The sequence below is a fragment of the Ahaetulla prasina genome, chromosome 6 (assembly GCF_028640845.1).
Source record: "Ahaetulla prasina isolate Xishuangbanna chromosome 6, ASM2864084v1, whole genome shotgun sequence".
In the NCBI taxonomy this organism is placed as follows: Eukaryota; Metazoa; Chordata; class Lepidosauria; order Squamata; family Colubridae; genus Ahaetulla; species Ahaetulla prasina.
Genome location: NC_080544.1, coordinates 30,723,621 through 30,750,152, shown reverse-complemented (window position 1 = coordinate 30,750,152; position 26,532 = coordinate 30,723,621). Strand labels below are relative to the sequence as shown.

The 26,532-nt window shown below is 38.5% G+C and overlaps 1 protein-coding gene across 4 annotated transcripts in view; it reads left to right on the top strand.

Annotated features, from left to right (window-relative positions):
• The window catches only part of SGMS1 (sphingomyelin synthase 1), a 97,527-nt gene that overhangs the window by 59,437 nt on the left and 11,558 nt on the right, over window positions 1-26,532 (top strand). For all 4 annotated transcript variants that reach the window (XM_058188135.1, XM_058188137.1, XM_058188136.1 and 1 more), the window contains 2 exons: window positions 20,201-21,026; window positions 24,721-24,838. In XM_058188135.1, coding sequence (XP_058044118.1) covers window positions 20,404-21,026; window positions 24,721-24,838 — 741 coding nt within the window. In that variant the 5' untranslated portion in view covers window positions 20,201-20,403. The remainder of the gene's footprint in view (window positions 1-20,200; window positions 21,027-24,720; window positions 24,839-26,532) is intronic.

Below are 26,532 nucleotides of genomic sequence, written 5' to 3'. Positions count from 1 at the left end.
GGTCCACTTTCATGGAGAATGGGCGTTGGCCTTACCTGAACACCCGTTCTCGATATTGTGGGACCACCAGTCAGCCCCACCCTTGTACCTCCCGGTCCTAGCCTTGGGGGAGGGGACTAACCTTATCATTTCAGCTCAGCATGTCAGTCTGCCACATCATCCTCATCCGAAAGCTGGGAAGCAAGAGGAAGAGGAGGAGCTTAACAGTTTGCAGACTCAGTCCTATCGGATATCAGAGAGAGTTAAGCCATTCCTGATTGCTGATCCCACAATCTCAAGAACGGGCATTCAGGTAAGGCCAAACACCCATTCTCATTTATTTGATTTCACTTTGATCTATATTTTTCCACATTTTGCTGGTCATTGATCAAATAAACAGGATCTCATTTCATTTCATCCATTTTTTAACTTACACTTTCGCTATTGAAAAGATAAAAATCAGTATTGTTGAAAGTGTTTTTTAAAAGGACATAGAATGGTGACTGGGGATTGCCCATCCATGGTCTATTGGCTAATCAATGACATTTCATTGTAAACATTTTGTATGTGTAGATACTTTTTACTTCTCAGCGGTGTTTATCCTTTATCTGAAAAGTGCTTGTTGACATCTAGAATATAAAAAACCACTGAAGCAATAAAAAATAAAGCAAGGCAGTTGTTAAATAATAATGATATAATTAGTTGCTTGCTAACGGAGGGTTTAAATACATCAAAACTAGTTAACAAAGGTTAATAAGCAAGTGAAATAAATTTGCTCACCTATGTTCTGATCCTATGACTAAGATCGATACTGGATAAATACTTGCTCATATATAAACTTTGTTCTGCCCACACGTCATTTGCATGCAGTCCACTATCAGCGTATGGACAAGTTATTTCTCCAAGGGAAAAAAAAATCATAGCAATAAAAATGTAAAAATTACCATTTCTTTGTTTTCAGTTCTGCAGTGGTAGTTAATACTTTATTATTAGTGCCTTCAAGTCAGTTTTTGACTCTTAGAAATCTGCCTGAACTAGTCCTCGCAGTTTTCTTGGCATGGTTTTGGGAGGCGTGATTGCTATTGCCACCTTCCAAGGGCTGAGTGAGAATGACTGACCCAAACTTACCTAGCTAGCTTCATGCCTAAGGCATGACTAGGACAGTCAGTCTCCCAGTTGTTCCTTAACCACTACACCACACTGGCTCTCTGTTAAGTGCTTTATGGCAGGGGTGTCGAATACGATTTCATTGAGGGCCATATCAGGGTTGTGTTTGACCTTGGTGGGGGGCAGAGGTGGGTGTGGCCAGAGTGGGTGTGGCCAGCTCGATGTCACTCATGTCTGTGGCAGCCTGAGTGCTCTGCCAGTGAATACAGGCTCCCAAGCTCCATTTTCGGCTGCGATGGCCTCCTGCAACCTTCTGCCAGCGAAAATGAAGCTCGGGAGGGCTGCGTGGGGCACTCCCGACTCCGTTTTTGCTGGTAGAGGCACTGAGGGCCAGTCCTTCACTGTTTCCAGAGTGGTCCCGTGGGCCAGATCCAAGCACACCATGGACTAGATCTGCCCCTGGGCCTGGAGTTTGACACCCCTGCTTTATGGTGTCAATAACAATATTCAAGGACAATAATTACTGTTTTATATTCAGTGTATATATTTTATGGGGGCATTTTAATAACATGTCTAGTGTCTCTCCAGTATTCCAGTATGAAGATTTACATTTGTTTCCCATGTAACACAAAGGAGACTTCACCTATGCACTTTGATTTGGAATCAAGCCCAGTGAACTTGGAAGGCTGATTAAGTATATTTTAAGATTGGATTTTGAAGGTGCGGTTCTTTCTATGTTTATCTAGCAATAAATCTTAGAAGGCTTACACCTTAGTAGACAGAGTTGTTAAAGTCTAGGAAATTACCAGATTGAATTAGTACCAACCAGTGTGTGCTACTATTTGGGCGATGTTTCTGGATGTTCTGGTCTGTACAGATCAGGCAGAATAAATTACATTGTGTTCTGGCTTCAGTAGCAATTTAGATGTCATATACCTACAGAGGATTTTTTTATGATGATGTAATTATTTCCAGTGAAACCTCTGTAACTTTGCCCTTTAAAGTTATTCCTATGTATTTAACAGAATAACAAAGAGACATTAGAAGTCTTCTATTCCAATCCCCTCAGGCAGGAAACCCTGAAACCATTTCAGACAAAGAGTTGTCTATTCTCTTCTCAAAAACCACCAGTGATCGAGCACCCACAACTCCTGAAAACCATTTCACTGATTAATTGTTCTCACTGTTAGGAAATTTCTCCTTATTTCTAGGTTGATTCTCTCCTTGATTAGTTTCCATCCATTGCTTCTTTTTCTGCCTTCAGTTAGATTTCTGTCAACATGATTGTTTGTGTATCTCCCCATTGGTAAAGGTAAAGGTAAAGGTTCCCCTCGCACATATGTCCTAGTCATTCCTGATTCTAGGGGCAGGTGCTTATCTTCGTTTCAAAGCCGAAGAGCCAGCGTTGTCCGAAGATGTATCCATGGTCATGTGGCCGGCATGACTAAATGCCAAAGGTGCACGGAGCGCTGTTACCTTCCCACCAGGGCTGGTCCCTATTTTTCTACTTGCATTTTTTATGTGCTTTTGAACTGCTAGGTTGGCAGAAGCTGGGACAAGTAATGGGAGCTCACCCTATTATGTGTCACTAGGGATTCGAACCGCTGAACTGCCGATCTTTCGATCGACAAACTTAGCGTCTTAGCCACTGAGCCACCGCGTCTCATTGTTAATTCTATATAAATCCATAACTGGTATGATAATGTTTCAAATCCTAATGTTACATCTAGCTATAATTCAGATTTTGGTTACGAGTTATAAAAAAATTACACAATTATCTGAGTTTATGATTTTGTGTTTTGACTATTCAACATTATTCCAGATATTATATGGATAGCAGCATGTTGAAATGTCAGAAAATAAGTGATAGGTTCTTCTGGAAAGGACCTTGGAGGTCTTCTAGTCCAGCCCTCTGCTCAAGCAGGATAACTTATACCATTTCAGATAAGTGACTGTCTAGTCCAGGGGTCTCCAACCTTGGTCCCTTTAAAACTTGTGGACTTCAACTCCCAGAGTTCCTCAGCCAGCTTTGCTGGCTGAGGGACTGTGGGAGTTGAAGTCCACAAGTCTTAAAGGGACGAAGGTTGGAGACCCCTGGTCTAGTCCCTTCTTAAAAACCTCTATTGATGGAGCGCCCACGATTTCTGAAGTCAATCTGTTCCACTGGTTAATTGTTCTCACTGTTAGGAAGTTTCTCCTTAATTCTAGGATGTTTCTCTCTTGGATTAGTTCGATATAGAATATCTTAAGGCTGATTTACAGTGGCCCACAATTGCCCATAGTCGTTGCAGCACATTTAAAAGGCCAAGGGTTTGACGGGCGATTGGAGGTTGCAGATAGGCTGATGCAGACAGGCTGATGTAAGCGCCTCCCTAATCCCAACAGTGCATTGTGTGGAGGTGTGCGCCCTGCATGCTGATTGGTTCAGCTTCTTGCTGGGAGGTAGGGAAAGACAAGGCACATTAAAGTGGGAAACATTAAAAAAAAAATGCCTTTGCAACCATCCCTGAATGACAGCCACATACATTCCATGCAATGCAGTGCAGAAATCTACTCCAGCCTTGAGTTTGCTTCAATCACAAGCAAGTACTTTATTAATCCGTTAAGCAATTACCGTATATACTCGAATATAAGCCGATCCGAGTATAAGCCGAGGTCCCCAATTTTACCCCAAAAAACTGGGGTAAACTGGGGACTCGAGTATAAGCCGAGGGTGGGAAATGAGGCAGCTACCGGTCGGGGAAACCCTCCCTCCCTCAACCGAGAAGGCTGGCGGCTCCCCCGCCCCGCCCTCTCACTGCACCGGCAGGGCTTCCCCGCGCTAATGCAAAAGCCCGCCAAGTTTGCACCATCCGGTATAATGTGAAAAAAAGAAGAAAAAAAAAAACTCGAGTATAAGCCGTATATACTCGAGTATAAGCCGAGGGGACGTTTTTCAGCACAAAAAACGTGCTGAAAAACTCGGCTTATACTCGAGTATATACGGTAACCATACTTATTCAGTAGTGTTCCACCTGATACTTCTAAGATAATTTTCTTAGACACATAGAAAAATGTTTCAAATGAAAATTCTGTTTAAAGTAGGTATTTATCGTGAATGTTTATAGCAAATGATTTCAATGTAATTGCATTGACTCAGCTGCAAAAGGTAGAAAATGTGATGAATGGTTAAAAAAGAGAGAAAGTCATATTTTTCAGAATTACCTTTTTACTTTGGAGTTCTTAGTTGAGGAGTTATTGTAACCTTCTTAGAAACTACTCAGAATTGCAAAACCTTATTAGTTACAGTAGATTTTAAGGAAAATCAGCAGCTCTGCTGTCCAAAACTCTGAAGTTTTATCGAGGTAAAGTTTATTTCTACATTACTTCAATTTAATAGAAACAAAGATTTTATTGGTATTGTGTCCAAAAGCACTAAAATAGGGTATCCTAAATCCTATAGAGTAACTTAAATTTCCTACTGAATTTACTAGAAAGCCTCAAAAGAGAAAATGGAGAAAAAAGTGAAACAGAAATATGAAACACTGGATTCTGAGTAAATAATAAAAGCTGTCCAATATAGAACCCCAATGGAGCTTTATTATTTTGTAGACATTATTCCATAATAATGAATCATTATGTTTCCCAATGAAAGTTCCACTTCTGTATTTGGGTGAAATTCAATATGATTTATGGTTATTTTACCTTTTTCCATGTATTTCCATAGTTTGGAAATAAAATAGAACTTCTTAGATATATTGAACTACAATTTCTATTATGGGAGTATTTTGTAATTTTCTCAGTGATACATGCGTGTTTCTTTGGCGTTGACATTTTAATCTGTTTAAATTTTCCTTTACAATCACATTGTGATTTGAGTTCATCATAACATCTCTATCCTGCTATTCGCTTTGTTGTCATTACCTTAAACAGGGTACACACACACACACACTTCGTTATCTGATTTATATTACAGCTAAAAGGATTTTTTGGTAGATCTTTTCTTCTGACAACTTTGTCTAGATGTCTTTAAACATCCAACTTCATGCACTGAGGACCTCTAGTCTGGAAAAACAGAGTAATTATATACTTCTTTGCTAAAACTAGAGCACATTGTTCAACAATTTACAAGAAAATAAAAGTTTTTAATAAATCAAGCTTTTAGTCTTCACTTCTCCCAATTTAATGCTCTGTAATCTCAGAACTTCATGCACCGCATACCCAGAACTACTGGGTACGCAGTGGCTCAGTTGGCTAAGACTCTGAGCTTGTCGATCGAAAGGTCAGTAGTTCAGCGGTTCAAATCCCTAGTGCCGCGTAACAGGATGAGCTCCCATTACTTGTCTCAGCTTCTGCCAACCTAGCAGTTCGAAAGCACGTAAAAAATGCAAGTAGAAAAATAGGGATCACCTTTGTTGGGAAGGTAACAGTGTTCTGTGTGCCTTTGGCGTTTGGTCATGCCGGCTACATGACCACGGAGACGTCTTCGGACAGCGCTGGCTCTTCAGCTTTGAAATGGAGATGAGCACCGCCCCCTAGAGTCGGCTAGCACATATGTACAAGGGGAACCTTTACTTTTACCTTTAATCTCAGAACTAATATACCAGCTTTTTGTTAGCTAACTTGGGGTAATTAATTTGAAATTCATTTGAGCTAATTAATGGATAGTAGCATCATTTTAGGCATGTCAGATTTTTCCCCCCACAACAAATTACTTTAGACTGAATATTTCTGAATATTCTACTTCATTGCTCTGGAGTTTTGTAGAATGTTATTTCTTGGCTTGAACTTGGAAAATAAACAGGGTCAGGCATAATTAGTACTTGGATTGGGAATATCACAGCTGTTTCAACATCTATCATGTTTTGATTATCAAAGTCTTTTTTAATGAAACCATCTTTAATCTTAAAGAAAAGATATTTAAAAAGTAAATAAAATTACAAATTAAGAACACAAGCCAGGAAGAACAAAAGGGGAAATTATCTTACATTTTATACTTGGCAATAGTCACTAGTTTAGCAAAGAATTCACTACAATATGAACAATGCAAGATGTTACATATTGTAACATATCACACAATCTTTTCTATATTTGCTTCACTTTCAACAACTGAGTAAAACAGTTAAAGAGTAAACAATAAAACCAATCCTGAAGTTGAGTCAACTGTATAAGAATGAAAGTTAAAATGTTACAACAGACTTGTGCACTTGGAGAAGTTACATATTCTTCGGTCTTCCTAACTACAACTTTTATAGACTATTTTATGCTCTTTACGGTTTTAAGGATATACCTAAACTGCCAGGAATCCATTTGATTGGATGGATTCTTGGCAGTTTATATATTTTATATAGCCATATATAAGCAAATATAATTAATAAATATCCTATTTTTCATGTGCAAGCTGGGAATAATTGCAGCCTTGTTTCTTTAAATGGAGATTTGGGGAATCTAAATGCTCCTTAGTTCTAAAGTGAGAAATGGTATAGAGCAGGGCTGTCAAACTCACGGCCCGCAGGCTGGATGCGTCACACGCTGGCCACGCCCATGTCCAGTTTAGTGAATGGGAAAAAAGGCGCGATATGTCACGTGACAATGTGAGTTTGACACCCCTGGTATAGAGTATCTGCTGTATTGGAAGGGATGTTTTAAATCTCATTTTCTTTTAAATAGTAATTTGATTTTTTAGAACTCCTGTGCCTCCAATAGGTTGGGTTTATGTAGTTATAATATCCATTCAGCTGCCAATATTATATAGTAATCCTCAATGGTTCATTTACAACATCAGTAAAACAAACCAAGCAAAACTTCATAACTTTCCTACCACACCCCAAAATAATCCATACTTCACATAAAGGTAAAAGGTAAAGGTTCCCCTCGCACATACGTGCTAGTAGTTGCCGACTCTAGGGGGCGGTGCTCATCTCCGTTTCAAAGCCGAAGAGCCAGCGCTGTTCGAAGACATCTCCGTGGTCATGTGGCCGGCATGACTCAACGCCAAAGGCGCACGGAACACTGTTACCTTCCCACCAAGGCAGTTCCTATTTTTTCTACTTGCATTTTTGCGTGCTTTCGAAACTGCTAGATTGGCAGAAGCTGGGACAAGTAACGGGAGCTCACCCCGTTACACGGCAGCACTAGGGATTTGAACCGCTGAGCTGCCGACCTTTCGATCGACAAGCTCAACGTCCTAGCCCCCAGAGCCACTGCGTCCTTCACATACTTCATATGCTCATCTCAATCCTAGCCCAGTGCTTAGAGCAGGGGTGTCAAACTCACGTCGTTACAGCGGCGTCACGTGACGTATCAGGACTTCACCCCTCCCCTTCGCTAAACTGGGCGTGGCCAGAGCATGACACATCTGGACCGGGCGGGAGTTTGACAGTCCTGGCTTTCAGAAACAACCAGTTCTTTACCTCCTTATGGAAGGCTAAAATCTCAGGCTGTCCAGAGGGAGGTAGTTCTAAGCAGTCAAAATACAGTTTTCTTTGTTCTCTTCCTTTGTTCCCTCTGATGGGTTTGTTAATGAAATGATTACTGCCCATTCACTGAGAATAAAAAGAGGGTGATCTTTGCATAGTTTCAATTTTCACATTTGGTTGATGCTTTAAATAGATGTGTGAAAAAGGTCTGTGGCAGGCTAATCCTTTGCATGCTGGTTCGGTTTTAATCTTCCCCAGTGCATTTTTGGAACGTCATAACTTTTAAGTTGTGCGTTCTGTTCATTATGGAAAGCAGGCTTGGGCTAGAGTCAATTAATCCTCAAGGGCTTTTCTAGTTGTTGGAGGGTGAGCACAGATAGGAACAAAGCCAGACATATGCAACTAACCAGGGGAATACGAAACTTTATTTCAATTCAACTTAATACAAAATATATTTACAATGATTCTAATATAAGGAGTTAGGTATGTATGAATGTTTAGTAATCAGATGTAAGTGTAAGTATGTAAACTAGCAAAATCTAACTTACAAATTACACTAGCAGAATTTTAATTAAAACAACTCCAATCTCTAATCTTTTACTTTATAAGCTGAAACATTCAACTACTAGTTTCTTCCCTGTTCCTACACATAACTTATCTTTAGGAAAGCTAACCATTTTGCCTACCTGTCTGCCTGCCTGAAACTACAGGTAGTCCTCAACTTAAAACAGTTCACTTAGTGACTGTTCAAAGTTATAATGGCACCGAAAAAAGTGACTTATGACCGCATTTCACACTTATGACCATTGCAGCATCCCCATGGTCACGTGATTTACATTCGGATGCTTGACTGTTGACCCACATTTATGACAGTTTCAGTGTCCCTGGGTCATATGATCACCTTTTGTAATTTTCTGACAAGCAAAGTCAATGGGGAAACCAGATTCACTTAACAAACTGTGTTTAGTCACGTGTTACTAATTTAGCAACTGCAGCGGTTCACTTAACAAATGTGGCAAGAAAGCCATAAAATGGGGCAAAACTCACTTAACAAATTTCTCACTTAGCAAGGCAAGTTTTTGGCTCAATTGTGGTCGTAGATTGAGGACTACCTCAAAATTTACTACTCTTATTCCTGCTGAACTCACCCTTGCCTAGTCCTCCAGCACCTGAATCACCGAGCATTTGTTCTGCCACCATAGTACCAAGAACTCTGTACCATAGTACCAAGAGCTCTGTTTTACTGGCTACCACATCTTTACAGATTTCTCCTCTAACTTCAGCTGCCTCCAGTACCTTCCTGGGTATTTCTTGGCTGTGAATGGTCTGGTTCCTAACTCATCCAGTTGTTGTATCTTCTGTTCCACATCCTATGGGATTACTTTTTATTGCAACAGCATCTCCTTCCAAACCTAGAAACCTCTCCCATCCTCTCCATCCACCTTTCTTTCTTTTTTTACTTCTTTCTTTGAAAATCTACTGCCAGCCTTCAGGTGATTCTAATGAGTTTAAATTTTTCCCTCACTTTTCTCTGAACCTGCCTACACTTGGAAGGTCCCCACAGAGGAAGAAAGAAACTTGAGAGTAGCACATAACAATTATTTTTTTTAAATTTCGGGACAGGTGGTTCCTCCACACAATTTTATTTCTTCTGTCTGTGTTTAGTCTCTCTGCCTGCACTGTGATTTCTCTCTCAGTTTGGGTTTTAGGATGATGTCTTTTCATTCTCACTGACCAGATTGTGGTCATGGCTAGCTATAGCAGTCTGAATGGCATTGAGTTATTGGGCATGTCTAGTGGTAATTTGTTACTCAGTCAAGCTATTTGTCAATATAAATTGGATGATTTGTAACATATTTTTCTGAAATTTGTGCATAATTTGAAGCATTTAATTCAGTGCTTCACAACCTGTTTCCTTCAATACCCCAAGCTGTTTATCAGAAAGTGTTTTTTTTTGAACCACCTACCTTATTTAAAGGTCCCTTTAAATTGGGTAAAGAAAAACCACTCTTATCCAGTTTGGGGAAATTTAATTTGGGGTAATTTACCCAGGTTTGAAAAGCATTGATTTAACATAATACTTATCAGATGCTGAAATTTAAATAGCGTGTCGTTTTGTGTTGTGTTTCTTTTTATACTCAAATGTTTCTGGAAACATGAATGAGAGATGTATACAGCGGTGAAATCCACCCCGGTTTGCCACTGGTTCACTGCCCGCGCATGCGTGGTCCATGCCAAATGCAGGCTGTGCATACGCATGCACATTAAGGGGCCAAATTGTCGATTGCCTCCCAACGACTTGTACGCTCCCACAGAGCGGGCCTCCTCAGGGTGCCGTCGACCAAACAATGTAGGTTGGCGGCCCCCAGGGGGAGGGCCTTCTCCAGCCCTATGGAACAAGTTACCTCTGGGGTTACGCCAACTCCCCGACCTCCGGGCCTTCAAGCGTGAACTAAAGACTTTATTATTTCACCGAGCGGGACTAGCCTAAGAATGTATTTTAGCGAAATTTTAATGGGTTTTTAATCAGTCTTCGACCGTTTTAGTGATTCGGCCACTAAATATTTGTTTTTAAATTGTTTTTTAAATAGTGTTTATTTATTATATTTATATCATAGTGTTATGTGTATTTTAATATTGGCTGTACACTGCCCTGAGTCCTTCGGGAGATGGTGCGGTATAAAAATGTAATTATAAATAAATAAATAAATAAATAAATGTGTGCTGTGCATGGAAAAAGGAGGCTTGGGAAGGTAAGTAGAACAGCAAGGGGGGGAACAGCTGTGCCACGCGATTTAGATTCCTGCTTTCTAGCGAATTTAAATCGTGCAGCATAGCTGATTGTAGGAAATACCGGTTCAGACCAACTGGTAGCTTTTTTTTTTACTACTGGTTCGCGAACCAGTAGCTTTTATCACTACTGGTTCGCCTGAACCGGTGCAAACTGGTAGGATTTCACCACTGGACATATATATTTATGGCACAAGGGAGCCCCACAATCTTCTCTGTGATAGGAACCTAATATCCTTAATGTGATACAAACATGGAGAGAAAAAAGTCACCTTTAAATAACCCCAAAGTTGCAGTAGATGAAATTTCTCATTAAAACCCTTAGTCTTTAAAGTAGCACATGATTTGTAATGGCATTGTTGCAACAGACCAACGAAGTTACTTCCCTGGGAATCAGCATATATTTGTTTCAAATCAGGTCCGCATTATATTGGATATGTTTCAACAGCATGTTTTGTGCTAGCTATATTAATAACTACAAGGCTTTGTGCGTGAGTGTTTATCTGTCCTTATATCCTTTAAGTTTTGTTTACTAGTTCTGATAAGTAGATTGTTGCTAAGGAAGCTTCTACCACACAATTAGCTCTCATGTTTACATTGCTTTTCCCTGGTAGTTATAAGCAGTTCTGTAAGAATGAATCATTTCTTTGTGCTAAAATCTTAATTTCAAATGCTTATAAAATGGTTTGTTACTCATTCAGTGTTGTGTCTAGGTTTTGGAGAGCAGTATGGTGGTTTTCTAATGTAGAAAGTAGAGGAAGGGGGGGAAAAAACAGATTTGGCCAAAACGATGGTTGGAATTAGCAGTTGGGCCACCCTTTCACTTGGTTGAACTTACACTTGGTTCTTCCTCTTCAATTTCTCCTTTTTGAACTGAACATTGTGTTTTGAAAAATCCAGGGGCAGTGGTGAAATTCTTCCTGGTTTGCGACCAGTTTGCTGCCTGTGCATGTGTGGTGCATGCCAAATGCACGTTGTGCGTGCACGCACACTACAGCCAAACGCATGCTACATGTGCGCATGTGCAGTACATGCCAAATGCACGCTGCGCACGGAAAAAGGAGGCTTGGGAAGTAAAGTAGAACAGCTAGTGGGGGAACAGCTGTGCCGCGCGATTTAGATTCACTAGAAAGCAGGATTTTCTGCTTTCTAGTGATTTTAAATCAGGCGGCACAGCTGATCATCAGAAATACCAGTTCGGACTAGCTGGTAGTTATTGTTTTTTTTACTACTGGTTCACCAAACCGGTCGCTTTTATCATTACCAGGTCTCCCAAACTGGTACTAACCGGTAGGATTTCACCACTGTCCAGGGGTTACTTGTTGGAATTCCGGTGATTTTTGTACTCTTTTGGTCCTTTCAATTCAAATTTAATGGGGGTATTAAATGTGGGTATTTTCTAAATGGGGAATGGTGATATCAGAAAAGGGTGGTGGAGGGAGGAGTATTTTTAAGTATCTTCCTGCTAACCACACCTCCTTACCATATGATGGCTCAGTATTGAAAGAAGTGAAAAATTAAGGAGAACATTGTTGTGAGAAATGTATTCTTTATTATATCAAATTAGAAATGTATTTTTATCACGCCAAAAATGCTAACAATGTCCTTTTTTTTTGAAGTAATAACCTTTTTGTTGGGGATTGAAAAAAAGAAAAGAAATGTAGAGTAGGGTAGCGATAACCACAAAGAAGGAACTCAAGGACAAGTTGCATAAACATCAACTTAGCTCTGAATGAAAGGAGTGAGTGAGATAGAAACTGAAGATTGCCTCGCCTTAATTCTCAGCAGAGAAAATCTCCAGTAAACTTTCAAGAGTCTGTTATTATACCGTGCAACAATAGAGTTTCAATAGTCCTTGTAAAGTCTTATTTCCTGACCTGGCCTACCTCAACAGACTGGCATGAAATGACATGTTTACAATTTGTGAAACCAATTTGAAATATATTTAATTATATCTTCTTCATATTGTTGCTCTCTTTCTTTGGAGATACATGAAAATATGTGTGCTTCTCTCCCCCCCCCCTCTCTCTGTGTGTGTGTGTTTCCTATTTTACTCTCTGTGTCCTGTATTTGAAAGGACATGTTGTTTCTCAAACTAATGTTTCCCTCATTTTCCACATCTTTGGCTGGTGTGTTTCCACTTGCAGCTCAATATACAAATAACCTTTCATCGGGTATTTCCATATTTTAAACAGGGTTTCCTGCTCGCATTTTTTCCCCATAGTTTTTTTGTGGTGTGTAGCTTGCCATGATTGTGGAAATGTAGGCTATGCTCCATATAAAACAAGATAGGGAAACAGGGAGAGTTTGTCTTCTGAAATTCCTTCCAACCGTTTTCCCTGCAGTTACTAGGGGTGGCATCTTTGATGGAATGAAGTAATATATTTGCAGAAGAAGTATGTTTGGTGTGCATGTGCCTGTGTACTTTCTTCTAGGGGCTAATCAGGATGTGTGCAGATCTGTTGCTTACTTATGTATGTGAAGGTCTAATCAGAGTGAGTGCAAAATACATTGTCTCTTTTTGGGGTGAGTGCTTCTGCTGTGCTTTCTTCTTGTTTTCTGTTATCTGTTCCGGTTTGTGTGAATGTGATAAACACAGGAAGTATTTTATATGGTTAGGTGAGTTTAGAAGTGACCAGCCACTTCTTAACTTTCCTTCTTATAGGAAAAATTTGGAGAAGATAGATGATTAATGATAGATAGATTAGATAGATAGATAGTGTTAAGTTCTGGAAGTAACGAGGCTGGAGACCAGGGTAGTGACAACAGCTCTTTAATATAGGGTGAACCCAGCAACCGGCTGGGGGAAAAACCTCTCCTTTTATACAGTTCTGGTGGAGGCTTCGTCCAATCAGCAACGTGCTGATTTCCCGCTCAAATATTTAAAGGTATATACAGTAATACATAACAGATAGATAGACAGACAGACAGATAGATAGATAGATAGATGATAGACAGACAGACAGACCCTGTTTCCCCAAAAATAAGACCTCCCTGGATAATAAGCCCAATTGGGCTTTTGAGCGCATGTGCTAAAATAAGCAAATTATTTGAACATATTTGAATGCATGTGCAGCCGGTCCCCGCCATTTCTTCTGGTTAGGGTTAGGGAGACAGAGCTGGAAATCAGGTAAGATGGCAAGAGGAGTCCAGACTTGCTCCACATGCCCCAAAATAATAAGACCTCCTTAAAAATAAGGCCAAACGCTTATTTCGGGGTTCAAAAAAATATAAGACAGGAACTTATTTTTGGGGAAACACGGTAGATACAGATATAGATATAGATATAGAAACAGATATAGAGATAGAGATAGATATAGATATATAGTCTGAAACTAGCTGGGAGTGATGGCAGTTACTGTGTGCTTAGGTGGACGGTGTCTGGTTTAAATCATCAGAGCATCCATGTTGTCAATTTTGATGGCAACCATTCCTCACTGCTTCCAATAATGAATGATTCATCCAACATAAATAAAGTATCACAGGAAGCAGCAACAAGACAAACACAACCTCTGGGAGTAGCTCTGGTGATAAAATAAAAGCAGTCATTTCAAATATGTTGGGTGTGGATGCTGTGGGTTTTTTTAAAAAAAAAATATTTTAACTTCATATGGGAAACTTCCCACCCATTTAGGACTGTTATGTATGGTTAACAAATGGTAGATTGCAAAATGGCAATTATAAAGGGAAGCGCGAAAGATTTGTTCCTTTTGGTAGCTTCCCATATTTGTGTAATTTCCTCCACCAGAATGTGCAAACAAATTCTGCTTGTAATCTTTTGAATAAGCAATTAACTTGTGTGTTTTTGGTGCCTGTCTTATGGAACATTACCCCCTCCCCCCAAGTGAGGTTAGCTTACTTCCCTGTTGATATTTAGGAAAGTCCCTCAAGATCTGGTTATGCCAGCAGGCTTGGAGGTCCCAAGGGACCAGTGACATTTTAATGTGCCCCCCTTTTTATAGCTAATATAGTTACTTTCTCCATTTGTGGTTTGCATCCTTTACTTTTTAATACTACTTTAATTTTAATAATGATTGACGTATTTTTGTAATAGTTGTTTTTATATTATTTCATTTGATTGTTGTATACTGCCCAGAGTCGCTTCTGATAAGATGGGTGGCTATATAAATTTGATAAATAAATAAAACTGTAAATAAAGAGAAGACTATTTATTCAAAGTAGCTTTAGTAGCTTTCATAGTAAGATTTTTTTCTTTCGTTTGGCTGGTTGAAGTTTTTATCTATATTACTGTTCAATGTTTAAATAGATGCTTATTTTATTTTTTATTTTTTTGCATCTTTTATATCAGGGGTCTCCAACCTTAGCAACTTTAAGACTTGTGGGAGTTGAAGTCCACAAGTCTTAAAATTGCTAAGGTTGGAAACCCCTGTTTTATATGGTTCGTTACGTCATCAGCCAGATGTTTGGACTGGGTTTGGCATTTTATCAATTTATCAATTGGAGTAGGACCCAATAGGCAGATGCTATTGTTTGATGGTGTTAAAAAGATATAATCACAGGATATAAGCTGTTCCGAGTAAAGCAGTTTTTTGCAAGGGAATAATAGTGATTTTGTCAATGCTGAGGGTATTCAAGTGGTGATCAGTTGTTTTGGGATTACCCCCCAGGTACTTATTACTATTGATATTATCTTCGCTTGCTTTTGCCACAATCATTCTATCCCTGTTTGCAGGTCTTAGTACTTCGTTATTGTCTTCAGCTCTTTCTCTTCTACTCTGCTGCCTCCAGGTATTGCTGCATCCAGTATTCAGACTTTTTTTGGCCTTATTGACAGTTGTTAAGTCTGGGGTGTTATGTGGCAGGTGTTTGGCAGTTTAAATTCTAAAGCTCCAGAGCACTTTAGCTTCTTCATTTTCAATTTCTTTGTCTATTTTATGGTCCCATGCAGGTGGTATTTCTAAGAGATCTTCCAATACACCATTGTTGCTACTTTGTCATGCCGTTGTTTATAGTTAGTCTGTGTGATCTTGCAGCCATTACCAGGTAGTCCACTGTTTCTTCAGCTTCTTTGCAAAGGTGGCATTTGTTACCTGTTGTTGTTTAACTCAGTTTTGGCTTTGTATGAATTTGTTCTTAAGACTTGGCCTTGTGCAGTCAGAATTAACCCCTCTGTCTCTTCATTCAGTTTTCCCATTGCCAAGTCCTGTTGTTATCTACTTAGTCTGCTACTTTTTTTGGTATTGACCAGGCAATACTTTGCCTTGCCACATCTCTTTCCTGTTCTTTATTTGGTTTTATAATCCAGTTTGATGTCTTTACAACTCAGTAGGCATGCATGATATACTATCTTCAGTGCATCTTCATCATTGTCATTCAGACAATTCAGTCCTTTTTTCTTCAACAGTCTCTTGTACTTGCAACATTCCATGACCATATTACTATTATTTATATTATTATTGCACCTAGTTTCTGTTTAAACACTTAAGGTAGTTCAGCTGATGGGGAAAAAAAGAGAATAATAGCCCAGTAACAAGGAAAATTACAGTATTTAAAATCTGTAGTTGGCAGACTGGGTAGAATACATAGTGACAGGTAACTCACTAAATTAAGTCCAAATCTCTACATCTAGTACCCTATTTGATTTATGGCAAAACTGGAAACAATCGTTTTTCTATAAAGTCCAATTTCTTCAACGGGCATTCTAATTTTTCTTTGTTTAGAAAACTTTTGAAAAAGCAGTCACAAAAAGACTATTCTTTCCTTTAAAGAGCCATTTGTTTCCTTTGTCTGTTCTTTCTGGGTGAAAAGAAGAATATCAGCATAAGCTAATCTTCCTCAGCATCCAGACCTACTAAATGAGTTTTGTTTACTCAGAAATTAGCTGCACAGTCATTTAAACTAAAAGTCATGTGATAAACCAAGCAAACCCCCGTCTGTGCCCCAGGAGTAATTGCTATATAAAGAATTTAATTGTCTTTTTCACAAGTGTAATCACTGCTAGCTCTTTTCCCCAAGGTTGTTCAGCATATCTGAAAAGATAGATTTAAAATTGTCTTATCCTTCTACATTAGTTATAAACATAAAATAGAAATACATTTGCTTCCCTATGGACTGTATTTCTTGATCACCACTGTGGATCAGTGATTTTCTCTTCTTAGAGGAGCTCATTGGGGACAATATAAGTCTTCATACTTGGAACACCAAAAGGTATGTATGGAGTAAATATTAACTTTTAAAACTTCTTTTAATTGCAGGGTTCCTCTTCTCCCCCTTTTTAAGAAATTGCTCTCAAGAATTTACCTATGCCTGGAAGAAAGAAAACAGCGGTCTTTGTATTGTGGAAATTTGCATAGTGAGAGACAACTCTATGCATTGTTGTTCTCCTGTTTCAGGCACATTAGATGCAAAAGTTCATCTCACAGAATTTACCTCAGGCGACAGTGCGTGGTAAACCTATGATGTACATGTGAAAGGTGACATGCCATGATATTTTGAGTGACATACTAGAGTTAACCAATTGTTGTCCCTGTTTGAGCTACCGAAGAAACTGGATTGAGCTTGAATACCAGAAATACATAGCCCCCTCCAGAGCTTAAAATTCTCATCATCCATATCAGTATGTGATCTGTTATCTTCAGAATTGTGATTTATGGTGACATGAGAGACCAACTTGTAAAATGCGATAGGAACATAGCAGCTGCATAGTTCAGTTATTTTCTAACCACTGCATGGAGTCGCTGTTTGTGCAGCTAAACTTAATTTCCCGGTGCAAGTACAGAGGTTATCTGCAACCACAATTTCCAACATGAACAAATTATCAATGATTCTACGAAACACGAAGAGCATTGAATTATAACTGAATATGTAAAGAATTCTCTTTCTCTTTTGTTTGGGGTAGGGATTTTTTTGCTAAAATATACATATTCTGTGTCCGCTTATATTACTTTCATATTCTTTCCTTATCTTTACTGACTTTTCCAGGGATGTCAACTTTTTATTACAATATTTTGGCAACATAATGCTTTAGGAAGAAAATTAATGTTTCTGTTTTCATTGTGTCACATCACTTTAACAAATGGTAAACACATGAATTTAATAATACTCAAGAAATCTGATTTTTGGTCATTTCTTCAAATAATAACCTGACTAAACATCATGCATTAACTTCATTTTCTCAAAAATTGTCCTTCCAATCATGAAGGGCTTTTAATTATTTTTAAATTAGCTATTGCAAGAATAAATACGTAATATGGTTAGCTTGAAAAGTGTCTTAGTGGAACTCACCTTTAAGTTAATACACTTTATAGCAGGGGTGTTTTAACTTGTGTCATCACAGCTTCATCACATGACATATTGTGACTTTCCCCACTTCGCTAAACTGGGCGTGTGCAGCGCGTGATTTGTTTGACACCCCCCGCTTTATTGCATTCAGAAGTATCACACAGTTCTCTGTGTTGTTTATGGTTCAGAGGAGGAAGAGGAGAAAAATCATTTATCACTAACTCTTGAGTTTGAGCTCCTTACTTGTATTTAATTAGAAATCCAGTTTGGTTGGAAATTCAAACAAATTTATGTACTCGAAATTATGGTAGACGTATTGTCACGTGCTCTTTCTAGAAAGTTTATTTCTTCATTATGAATTCAGTGACAAGATTATTTTTGATGAGTATCATTCCCATTGCAAGTAAGGTATGACCGTGTGGTGCAAGATTATGCATACTAGCACATTCTGGTAACTTCCTTGGTACCCTTGTAACTGCAACAGTTATAAGGAAGGGTTACCACAGGGTAGTAGATTCAGCATTTTAAAATGTTTCTTCATTTCTACACTGGGTGATTGAAATACTGTAGGAAACTACTGGAGTTCAAGAAAGAAGAGAGGGGGGCATAAATAGTTGTTACTCTATTGAGCAACTCTCTATCTGGATTAGTCTTCTTGAATAATACGTTGATGCTCTCTGAGCATTCAGTTTCATGTTTCATTACCCAATTAGGTAACATCATCCATACTAGTAAGAAATCATCCCTTACTAGCACTGATCATGTTGTACCTAGTTTGGATAATGAAATAATCTGCAAGAAAACAACCAAGCTCAGAGAGCACTAAGGAGCCCTCATTTCAACCTTGAGCTACAAATATTCTCCTTTATTGGTAGGTAAGTATTCACAGAATACCTCCAGATTTTCTCCTTGTTTTGTTAGATCAGTTTTTTTGCTAATTTAGTCAATTTAAGAGAATTGGCCATAGCTGGATGATGTTTCATAAACATTCAACATCTACAGAGAGACTTTTTGCTTTGTGAACTGAAAGTGCTATGAAATTCCCATTTGAATTTCCAATTCCAATTAATTCCATCTAGAAATCAGAAGATTTTGTATGTACTGTACACTTATTACAGAGAAATATTTAAAATTCCTCTGGACATGAAATTTTAATGTTGCATTTTATGTTTAGATATTATTTGAATGAAACCAGAACAAGATGGTATCAGGCTCGGTTGTTGGGGCAGCAAAATTACAACTGTCGCCATATTTCAAAAAGATTAGCGCAGAAAATATTTTGATAATTTTGATCTGTTTTTAAGTTCTTTGCCATTCTTATTGTCCTTGATAAATACTGCATACCTACAGTTGATCTTTTTCGTGGACCAAAAGGCTTGTTGGACTAAATAAAATAACAACGATTAGACTAGCTTGGTATATGAACAACAGAGGGGAAAATGAGCTAAATGATATGCTAACATCTTAGTTATTTTTATTTATAATTCTGATTGGAATTGTTACTAATTATAAACGATAAAGTTTTACATGTTTATATTTTTTATATATGTATGGCTTTGTTTTGTGCCATGCATTGGGTGGTATGGTGTTGGGATAATTTTTAGGAAATAACCATCTATATTTGTTTTAGGAATTGAAAACTGAATCCCCAAATGTTGGGCAGTACCTTCTATCAGGGAGGGAGGGAGGGAGACGTAGTTGGGGAGAAAAGAGTCTCATTAAAGGGACACAAGGCATTTCTGGACATTTCTACTGAGACACCCTGTGCCAGTCACCCTTGTCCTGCTTAAAAGTTCATGCGCGGCTGTCTGTCTAAGTAGTCCTCAACTTACAACCATAGTTGCACAGAATTTCAGTTGCTAAGCAAGGCAGTTGTTAAGTGAGTTGAAGCTGATTTTGTGTCCTTTTTGCCACGGTTGTTAAGTGAATCGCTGCCTTAAGTCAGTGAAGGGACTCACATGTTCATTAACTGACTCTGGCTTCTCCTACTAACTTTGACAAACCAGCTGTGAAGATCGCACATGAAGATCATGTGACCCTGGGATGCTGCATCCATTGTAAATATATGCCAGTTGCCAAGCGCTCACATGTTGATCACATGATTGTGGGGATGTTGCAATGGCCATAAGTGCCAAGGCCAATTGTAAATTACTTTTTTTCCCCCAGAGCCATTGTAACTTGGAATGGTCACTAAATGGACGGTTGTAAGTCAAGGTACCACTTGGAAAGACTGCAATTAAGTGAAATAACAGGGAGGTAGCTATTCCAGACAGCATACTCCATCAGAGATAGACTTTAAGCAGATCTGGATATGAATAATGGTAAGGTTTTGCTTGCCCTGTCCTATCTCACCCACTAATATAAGTGCAATGAAGGATCGTCAGGATAAAAATAAAATCTGATTGCTTTATCACATAAGATTAAAATGAGGGTATTATCTTGTCCATCAGATCAGGTAGTAAAATGCATGGATTGGCCCTGATTCAGATGGCATGGAATCAAGCTATTGATTAGCACTGATCGATAAATGGGCTGGCATTAAAAAGAGAGAGAGAGAGAGAGAGAGAGAGAGAGAAAAGCAAAATGCAGTTGGTTACGTTCCAGTACAAATTGTCTAAACAGAGGATTTTTGAGTAGAACGTAATTGCTCTCCTAATCTTTTTCTTCATTCCCTAAATTACCAGGAAAACGGCAACTTCAGATGCAGAAGGAAGATACCCCATTTTCAAGCAATTTGAGGCTGCTTCGCATCAGCCTGCAGAACTGGTTTCTGCTGTGACTTAAGCAGGATGAACAAACCAAAGAGGGATTTTCTCTTCTGCAAAAATAGTGACAGTTGTCCTCCTTAAAAGTAATTGAGAAGACTACATGCAAGCATTCTGAAGAAATGAAAGAAGTCGAGCTCTGGTCACGCAAGGAAGTGGCAGATTGGTTGTTGGAGAATGCGGTGCCCGAATACTGTGAACCACTGAAGCATTTATCTGGGCGTGATTTGATCAATCTAACCAAGGCCGATTTTGAGAAACCCCCTTTGTCGCGAGTAACTTCTGACAGCGGGCAGCAGCTCTTAAACATGATAGAGACTTTGAAAATAGAACATCACATTGAGGCACACAAAAATGGGCATGCCAACGGCCATCTCAGCATCAGCACAGAAGTCCCGACCGGTGAAAATGGCTTCAGCAAAGCCCCCAAACCAAACGGGGTGCCGAATGGCTACAGGAAAGAAATGATAAAAATCTCTATGCCGGATCTGGAACGTTCTCAGTATCCTGTGGAGTGGGAGAAGACGTTTCTGGCTTTCCTTTATGCACTCTGCTGTTTCTTCCTGACCACGGTGACAATCTCACTTGTCCACGAACGAGTGCCTCCCAAAGAGGAGGAGCCCCCCCTTCCAGATGCTTTCTTTGATTACTTTAACCGGGTTCAATGGGCCTTTTCTATCTGTGAAATTAATGGGTTGATCCTTGTAGGACTTTGGTTAGTTCAATGGCTGCTTTTAAAATACAAGTAAGTAAGTAGTAGTTGCTCCTGATTTTATTGTTATAGATGCTTGTTTTAAATTATTGTTTTTCTGTGTCAGGGACTCTACTTAATGGTAAATGTGGGTCAAAAAATTAAAGTATACATGAAGGAAACTTGTGAGTAAAAATTAGAGCAACAACTAAATAAAATATGCTGCAAAATAATTATTTACACAATACAATGTGAACAATGCAGTAATATTTATTTGATCAATATATCAGCAAAATTTAGAAGAACAAAAATGGACTGAAGGAAATACATACAATGCCACATTAGCAACTAGCAAAATAAATAACTTATGTAATACTCACTCCTCTATTACTATGTTGATATATTCGTTATCAAGATAATATGAAAAGAAAACATCAATAGGTGTAAAATTAAAACTATATATCCTCTAACAGTTTATTAAGTTAAGATGTATCAAATGGAAAGTAATGTTTTAAAACCAAAGTGAGTATGTCTTTAATCAGTTTTGTCTTGCTTTTATTGTAGCAACCCAAAATTTAGCTACTGCACACATAATGAATGGTTTCAGATCCTAAAGGAGAAGGTTCATATAAAATCCATCTGGACTTCCTGAGAATTTATGTTAGGGGCAACATATAGATTTGCCTAATATCTCTGTAAAATTGACAGCATAATTACTTGTGAGATTGTTTCAACTTCCTTGTCATCACATGGGCCGATATGTTCAGCTACAAGGACTTTACTATTACTACTAAAATAGTAAAGTTTACTGTTTACTTTACCATTTTATTACACATGCTTTGAAGAAGTGCAGATTGAAGAATATTGAATCTAGCTTTAAAGGATGCAATTCTCCTTCTGAGGGTTAGATTTAGCAAGTAACTTCTGCAAATCTTGGATTCTGTAAAACAAGGGTGTTAAACTCATGGCCCGCAGGCTGGATGCGTCATGTGCTGGCCATGCCCACCCCCCATTTAGTGAAGGGGAAAAAAGTCCCGATATGTCACATGACGACGTGACAATGTGAGTTTGACACCCCTGCTCTAAGATGAGAGAGGAACGGCACCTTCAAGTGTGTGAAGTGTGTGAAGAAGAAAATAAAATGAAGATCCGATTAGATTCTCCTGCTTGATGGAAAAATGTGTTGTACAGAGAAGCATTATGACTCTTGTATACTCCCTGCAATTCATGAGTTTTGGGAAAACTTTTGTAGTGTGGCATTTCTGAGATGTGGGGTGAGGATAGGATATATAAAGTAGAGGAGAGGGAAGATTGTCATTATACAAGAATATTTCTTGACCTCATCATAAGTTTAGGACCAGCCTTCATAATGTTACATAGGGATTATTTTCCTATTGAAAGCTTTCTCAGGACAGTTGTGATAAAATATGAGATATTTGGCAGTTTCATATAAGTGATAAATGGGACCTGAATGGGACAGGGCAGGTGATTTTACATCAGTTAAAAGGCTTTTTAAAAGTTGGGTAAAATAGTTCTCAAAACTGGTTTATATCCAGACGAAGACTTTCACAATCTTGTTGTATTTAGCATCTAAAGCAAGTATGTTGAAATTTGGAGTTTCACCCATAAATAGGTGAACTCCATAAATTAATAGAGTTCATGATTTCAAAGATCCAAAATGAAGATTTCAAAGACCCAAAATTAAGCTGGCAAGCAGATCCATGGAAGAAAGATTGAAAGCAACATAAAGTTGTTAATCCCATTAATTTCAATTTCCTTCAGTTTGTCTTATGCTGAAAAATATTTTTCCTGGTTCTAAAAGAGAAATTTTGACAAAATGATTGAGAACAACATTGGATTACTGCCTTCACTCTGACATAATGTTGTATAATAAAAGTTGCATTATGTGATTTGTGAAAAAGCCAAATATTTGTTATGCAATCTCCAATTCGAAAAACATTTTGGAGTGCTTGCTTTTGAAATATGGCAGTGTTTTGAGGGAGATCATCCATTAATATTTCATATAATGGTCTGGATCCAAGAAAACTGTATTAGTAGTTTTGTACACTAAATGGAGGATTGGATAGCAGCTTCCCTACATATTAGAGCCAAGCATTTTAGAGTCTTGCACAATTTGCAAATGGCATTAGTGGTGAATTGTACATTGTCCTTTCAGTGGAAACCATCTAAAAAGCTTTCCCAAAATCAATTTTCACAATCTGTTCAGCTTGATATTTATACTTGATATTTGTTTTATACATATGTGAATATAAATATACATAACTACATTCAATTGGCTGTTTTTGTATGTTGTCATACTATATAGATATTAACTGAAACCCCATTGATTTCAATGATTGTGCTATACAAGCATGTTAAACTATATCTGATTGAAAACATTTTGCTAAACCAAACCAAACCAAACCAAACCAAACCAAACCAAACCAAACCAAACCAAACCAAACCAAACCAAACCAAACCAAACCAAACCAAACTCAACTCTCTCTAATTGAGTTCAACTCTCCCCAATTTTATTTTTTGATAACAACATGAAAGTTGTTTCTAGTTGTTTCCTTCTTAGATTTTTAAAAAAACTTTCCAGTTTAACTTTCTGCCCTGGTATTTTTGGGTGGTCACCATCAAAGTTCTAAGCATGTTTTAAGCCTAATTGGGCTGCTTCAGAACATCTAAGATCATTTTAGGTACTGCTACTAGTTGGACTTGTTACCCATACTTTCCTCTTAAACTGGAATGTTGTCTTCTAAAGCTGTTAACAAAATTCAGAATAGCTTTACATGGCGTATTTACTGAGATTAAGTCAAAGAATCTGAGGAAATGTCTTCTATGTCTTGTAATAGTTAAGAATGTCTGAAGTTTTAAGTAGTCCAGAGGAACTAGAAAGAGGCCTTACAACTAAGCATTACATATTTATAAAAGCAATAGTGAGTTTATTTAAAACTAAATAAACATATTTAGTTTTAAGAAAATCATTTTTGATGTCAATTTTAAAAAATGGCAAAAGGTCTCTAAATGAGAACTAAAGGCAGAATGACTAAACAGTTAGGAAGAAAAATCTCTCTTTTTTTTTAGTGTAATTTGTTTTTTCAGCTCAGTTTTTTTCAACTTCTTGCTATCCTAAAAATAAATGCACCACCATTAATTTGCATGGAAAAAATGAGCAAATCTGCACAGTGAACTTAAAAGCCCATGAATGGAGGATAAATACGTTTATTTGTTTGGAGAAGATGGCAAATATGCATACAGCCCTCTACACCAGGGGTGTCAAACTTGTGGCCTGTGGGCCAGATGCATCACGCCCTGGCCACGCCCACGCCCGGTTTAGTGAAGGTGGGGAAAAGTTACAATACATCACGTGACATTGCCATGACGATGCAAGTTTGACACCCCTGCTCTATACCATATTATTCCAGATTACATCCCACACTGCATTCAGTAGTTTTTGCAGCTCTATGGGAAAATTTCCAATAATTCTGTTTTTTTGGTCATGTAGAAAAGAAATCTAAGAACCAGGTTTAATGTAGAAACAGTTTGCAGAATCTTCTTATGATTTTGCCTGCACTAAAGTCTTCTTGGATCTTTCCTGGTTCTGTGAAGTTGGAATATTTCATTTGATTTAGTAGTTTTCAGCCTAAATGGAGTAGTGCCTTGTGGAGAGCACTCTTTTTACAGTATTTTGAAGCACTTCAAATGATATACAATTCTCTCTACCTTTTTTCCCCCCCTTCAGGTCTATTATTGGCAGAAGATTTCTTTGTATAGTTGGTACATTGTACTTATACCGGTGTATTACAATGTATGTAACGACACTCCCAGTACCTGGCATGCATTTCAACTGTTCGCCAAAGGTAACTTTTTTTTTTGTTTTGCTATCATTATCTAACAGCATTTTCCCCTTTTTTCCTTAGACATTCTGGGAGAGCTGGCTCAGAGTGACTAATGAATTTCTTACCAAGGGAAATTGGCTGAATTTTTTTTCACAGATAGTCAGTATTGCTTATTGCTTAATTTTCTGTTGCTCAACCAGATGAACAGGTACTGGCAGGATTCAGTTATATATTTCTGTTATCCTGTCATGGCTTTTTGTTCAAAAGCAATCATTTGGTTATCGCGTTGAAATACACCCATGAAATACTCAGCTTCAAAGGCAAGAAAGACTGTCAAGAATTTATCTCATTCCTTAGGAAGGTCAGAGCAGTATGGCATGTGAATTTTGAAGGAATTTATAAACTCCAATTACCATATTTGAATGTAGTGTGATAGAAATGACTGCAATCGATTTAGGGTAACATCCTTAATATAGTTCCACAATTTATCATCCAGAAAAAATGATTGATGGTTAGGGGAAGCACAAGACAGGTGGATACCTCCTTTGGATACATAGATGTAGAGCTAGGCAGAGCCATTTAATAATTGTGTTTTCTGTTTAGACAAAAATTTTAATTAGACAAGGTTTCACAGCCCTCCAGAAGGTTAATTGGATGGGGCCCTCTGAATCTCACAGGATAAACTGTTCCAAAGAGTCTAGCAATTATGGAAAAGATGCTTCTTAGACATTCTGTAATATTTAGCAACATTTAAGGGAAGAGGCCTGGAATGTGCCCATCCTGTCTAACCTGATAATGTAGTTGGCATACAAGCAGTGTCACATGATCAAAAGATGAAGCCTTTGAGAACTGCCAAATGCCACTGCATGCTGGGTCAGTTGTAACTTCTGAGTGGTCTTCAACAGCAGCTCCATGCAAAGTACATTACAGTAACTAAGTTTACTAAAATTTGAGCAATGATGAGCAAGGCCTCCCAGTACAGGAAGGGGCACCATTGGTGACAACCCAAAGCTGTGTAATGGCTGCCATAGTCATGGCTGGATTTGAGCAGGAGCTCAGGAGGCTCACCAAGTTACCAATAAAGGAGAATATTTGTAATTCATTGTTGAAACGAGGAGTCCTTCCTGCTCTCTGAGCTTGGTTTTTCTTGCAGACATTTCATTACTCAAATTAAGTAACATCATCAAGGACCCTTGAGCACCAAATTGTACGAAACACTTGTCTTGGGAAATGCTATCCCTTCAAGAGGCAAGGATGAGGAGAACTCATAGAAATTCAGAGGCTCAAAGTTAGTCTTTCTTGCCAGGGTTTGTTATTGTTGTTAGTTACGAAGTCGTGTCCGACCCATCGCGACCCCATGGACAACCTTCTTCCAGGCCTTCCTGTCCTCTACCATCCTCTGGAGTCCATTTAAACTCATGCCTACTGCTTCAGTGACTCCATCCAGCCACCTCGTTCTCTGTCGTCCCATTCTTCTTTTGCCCTCAATCTTTCCCAGCATTAGGCTCTCCAGTGAGTCCTTCTTTCTCATTAGGTGGCCAAAGTATTTCAGTTTCATCTTCAGGATCTGACCTTCTAAAGAGCAGTCAGGGTTGATCTCCTCTAGAACTGACTTGTTTGTTCGCCTTACAGTCCAAGGGACTCACAGGAGTCTTCTCCAGCACCAGAGTTCAAAGGCCTCAATTCTTTGGCGCTCAGCCTTTCTTATGGTCCAA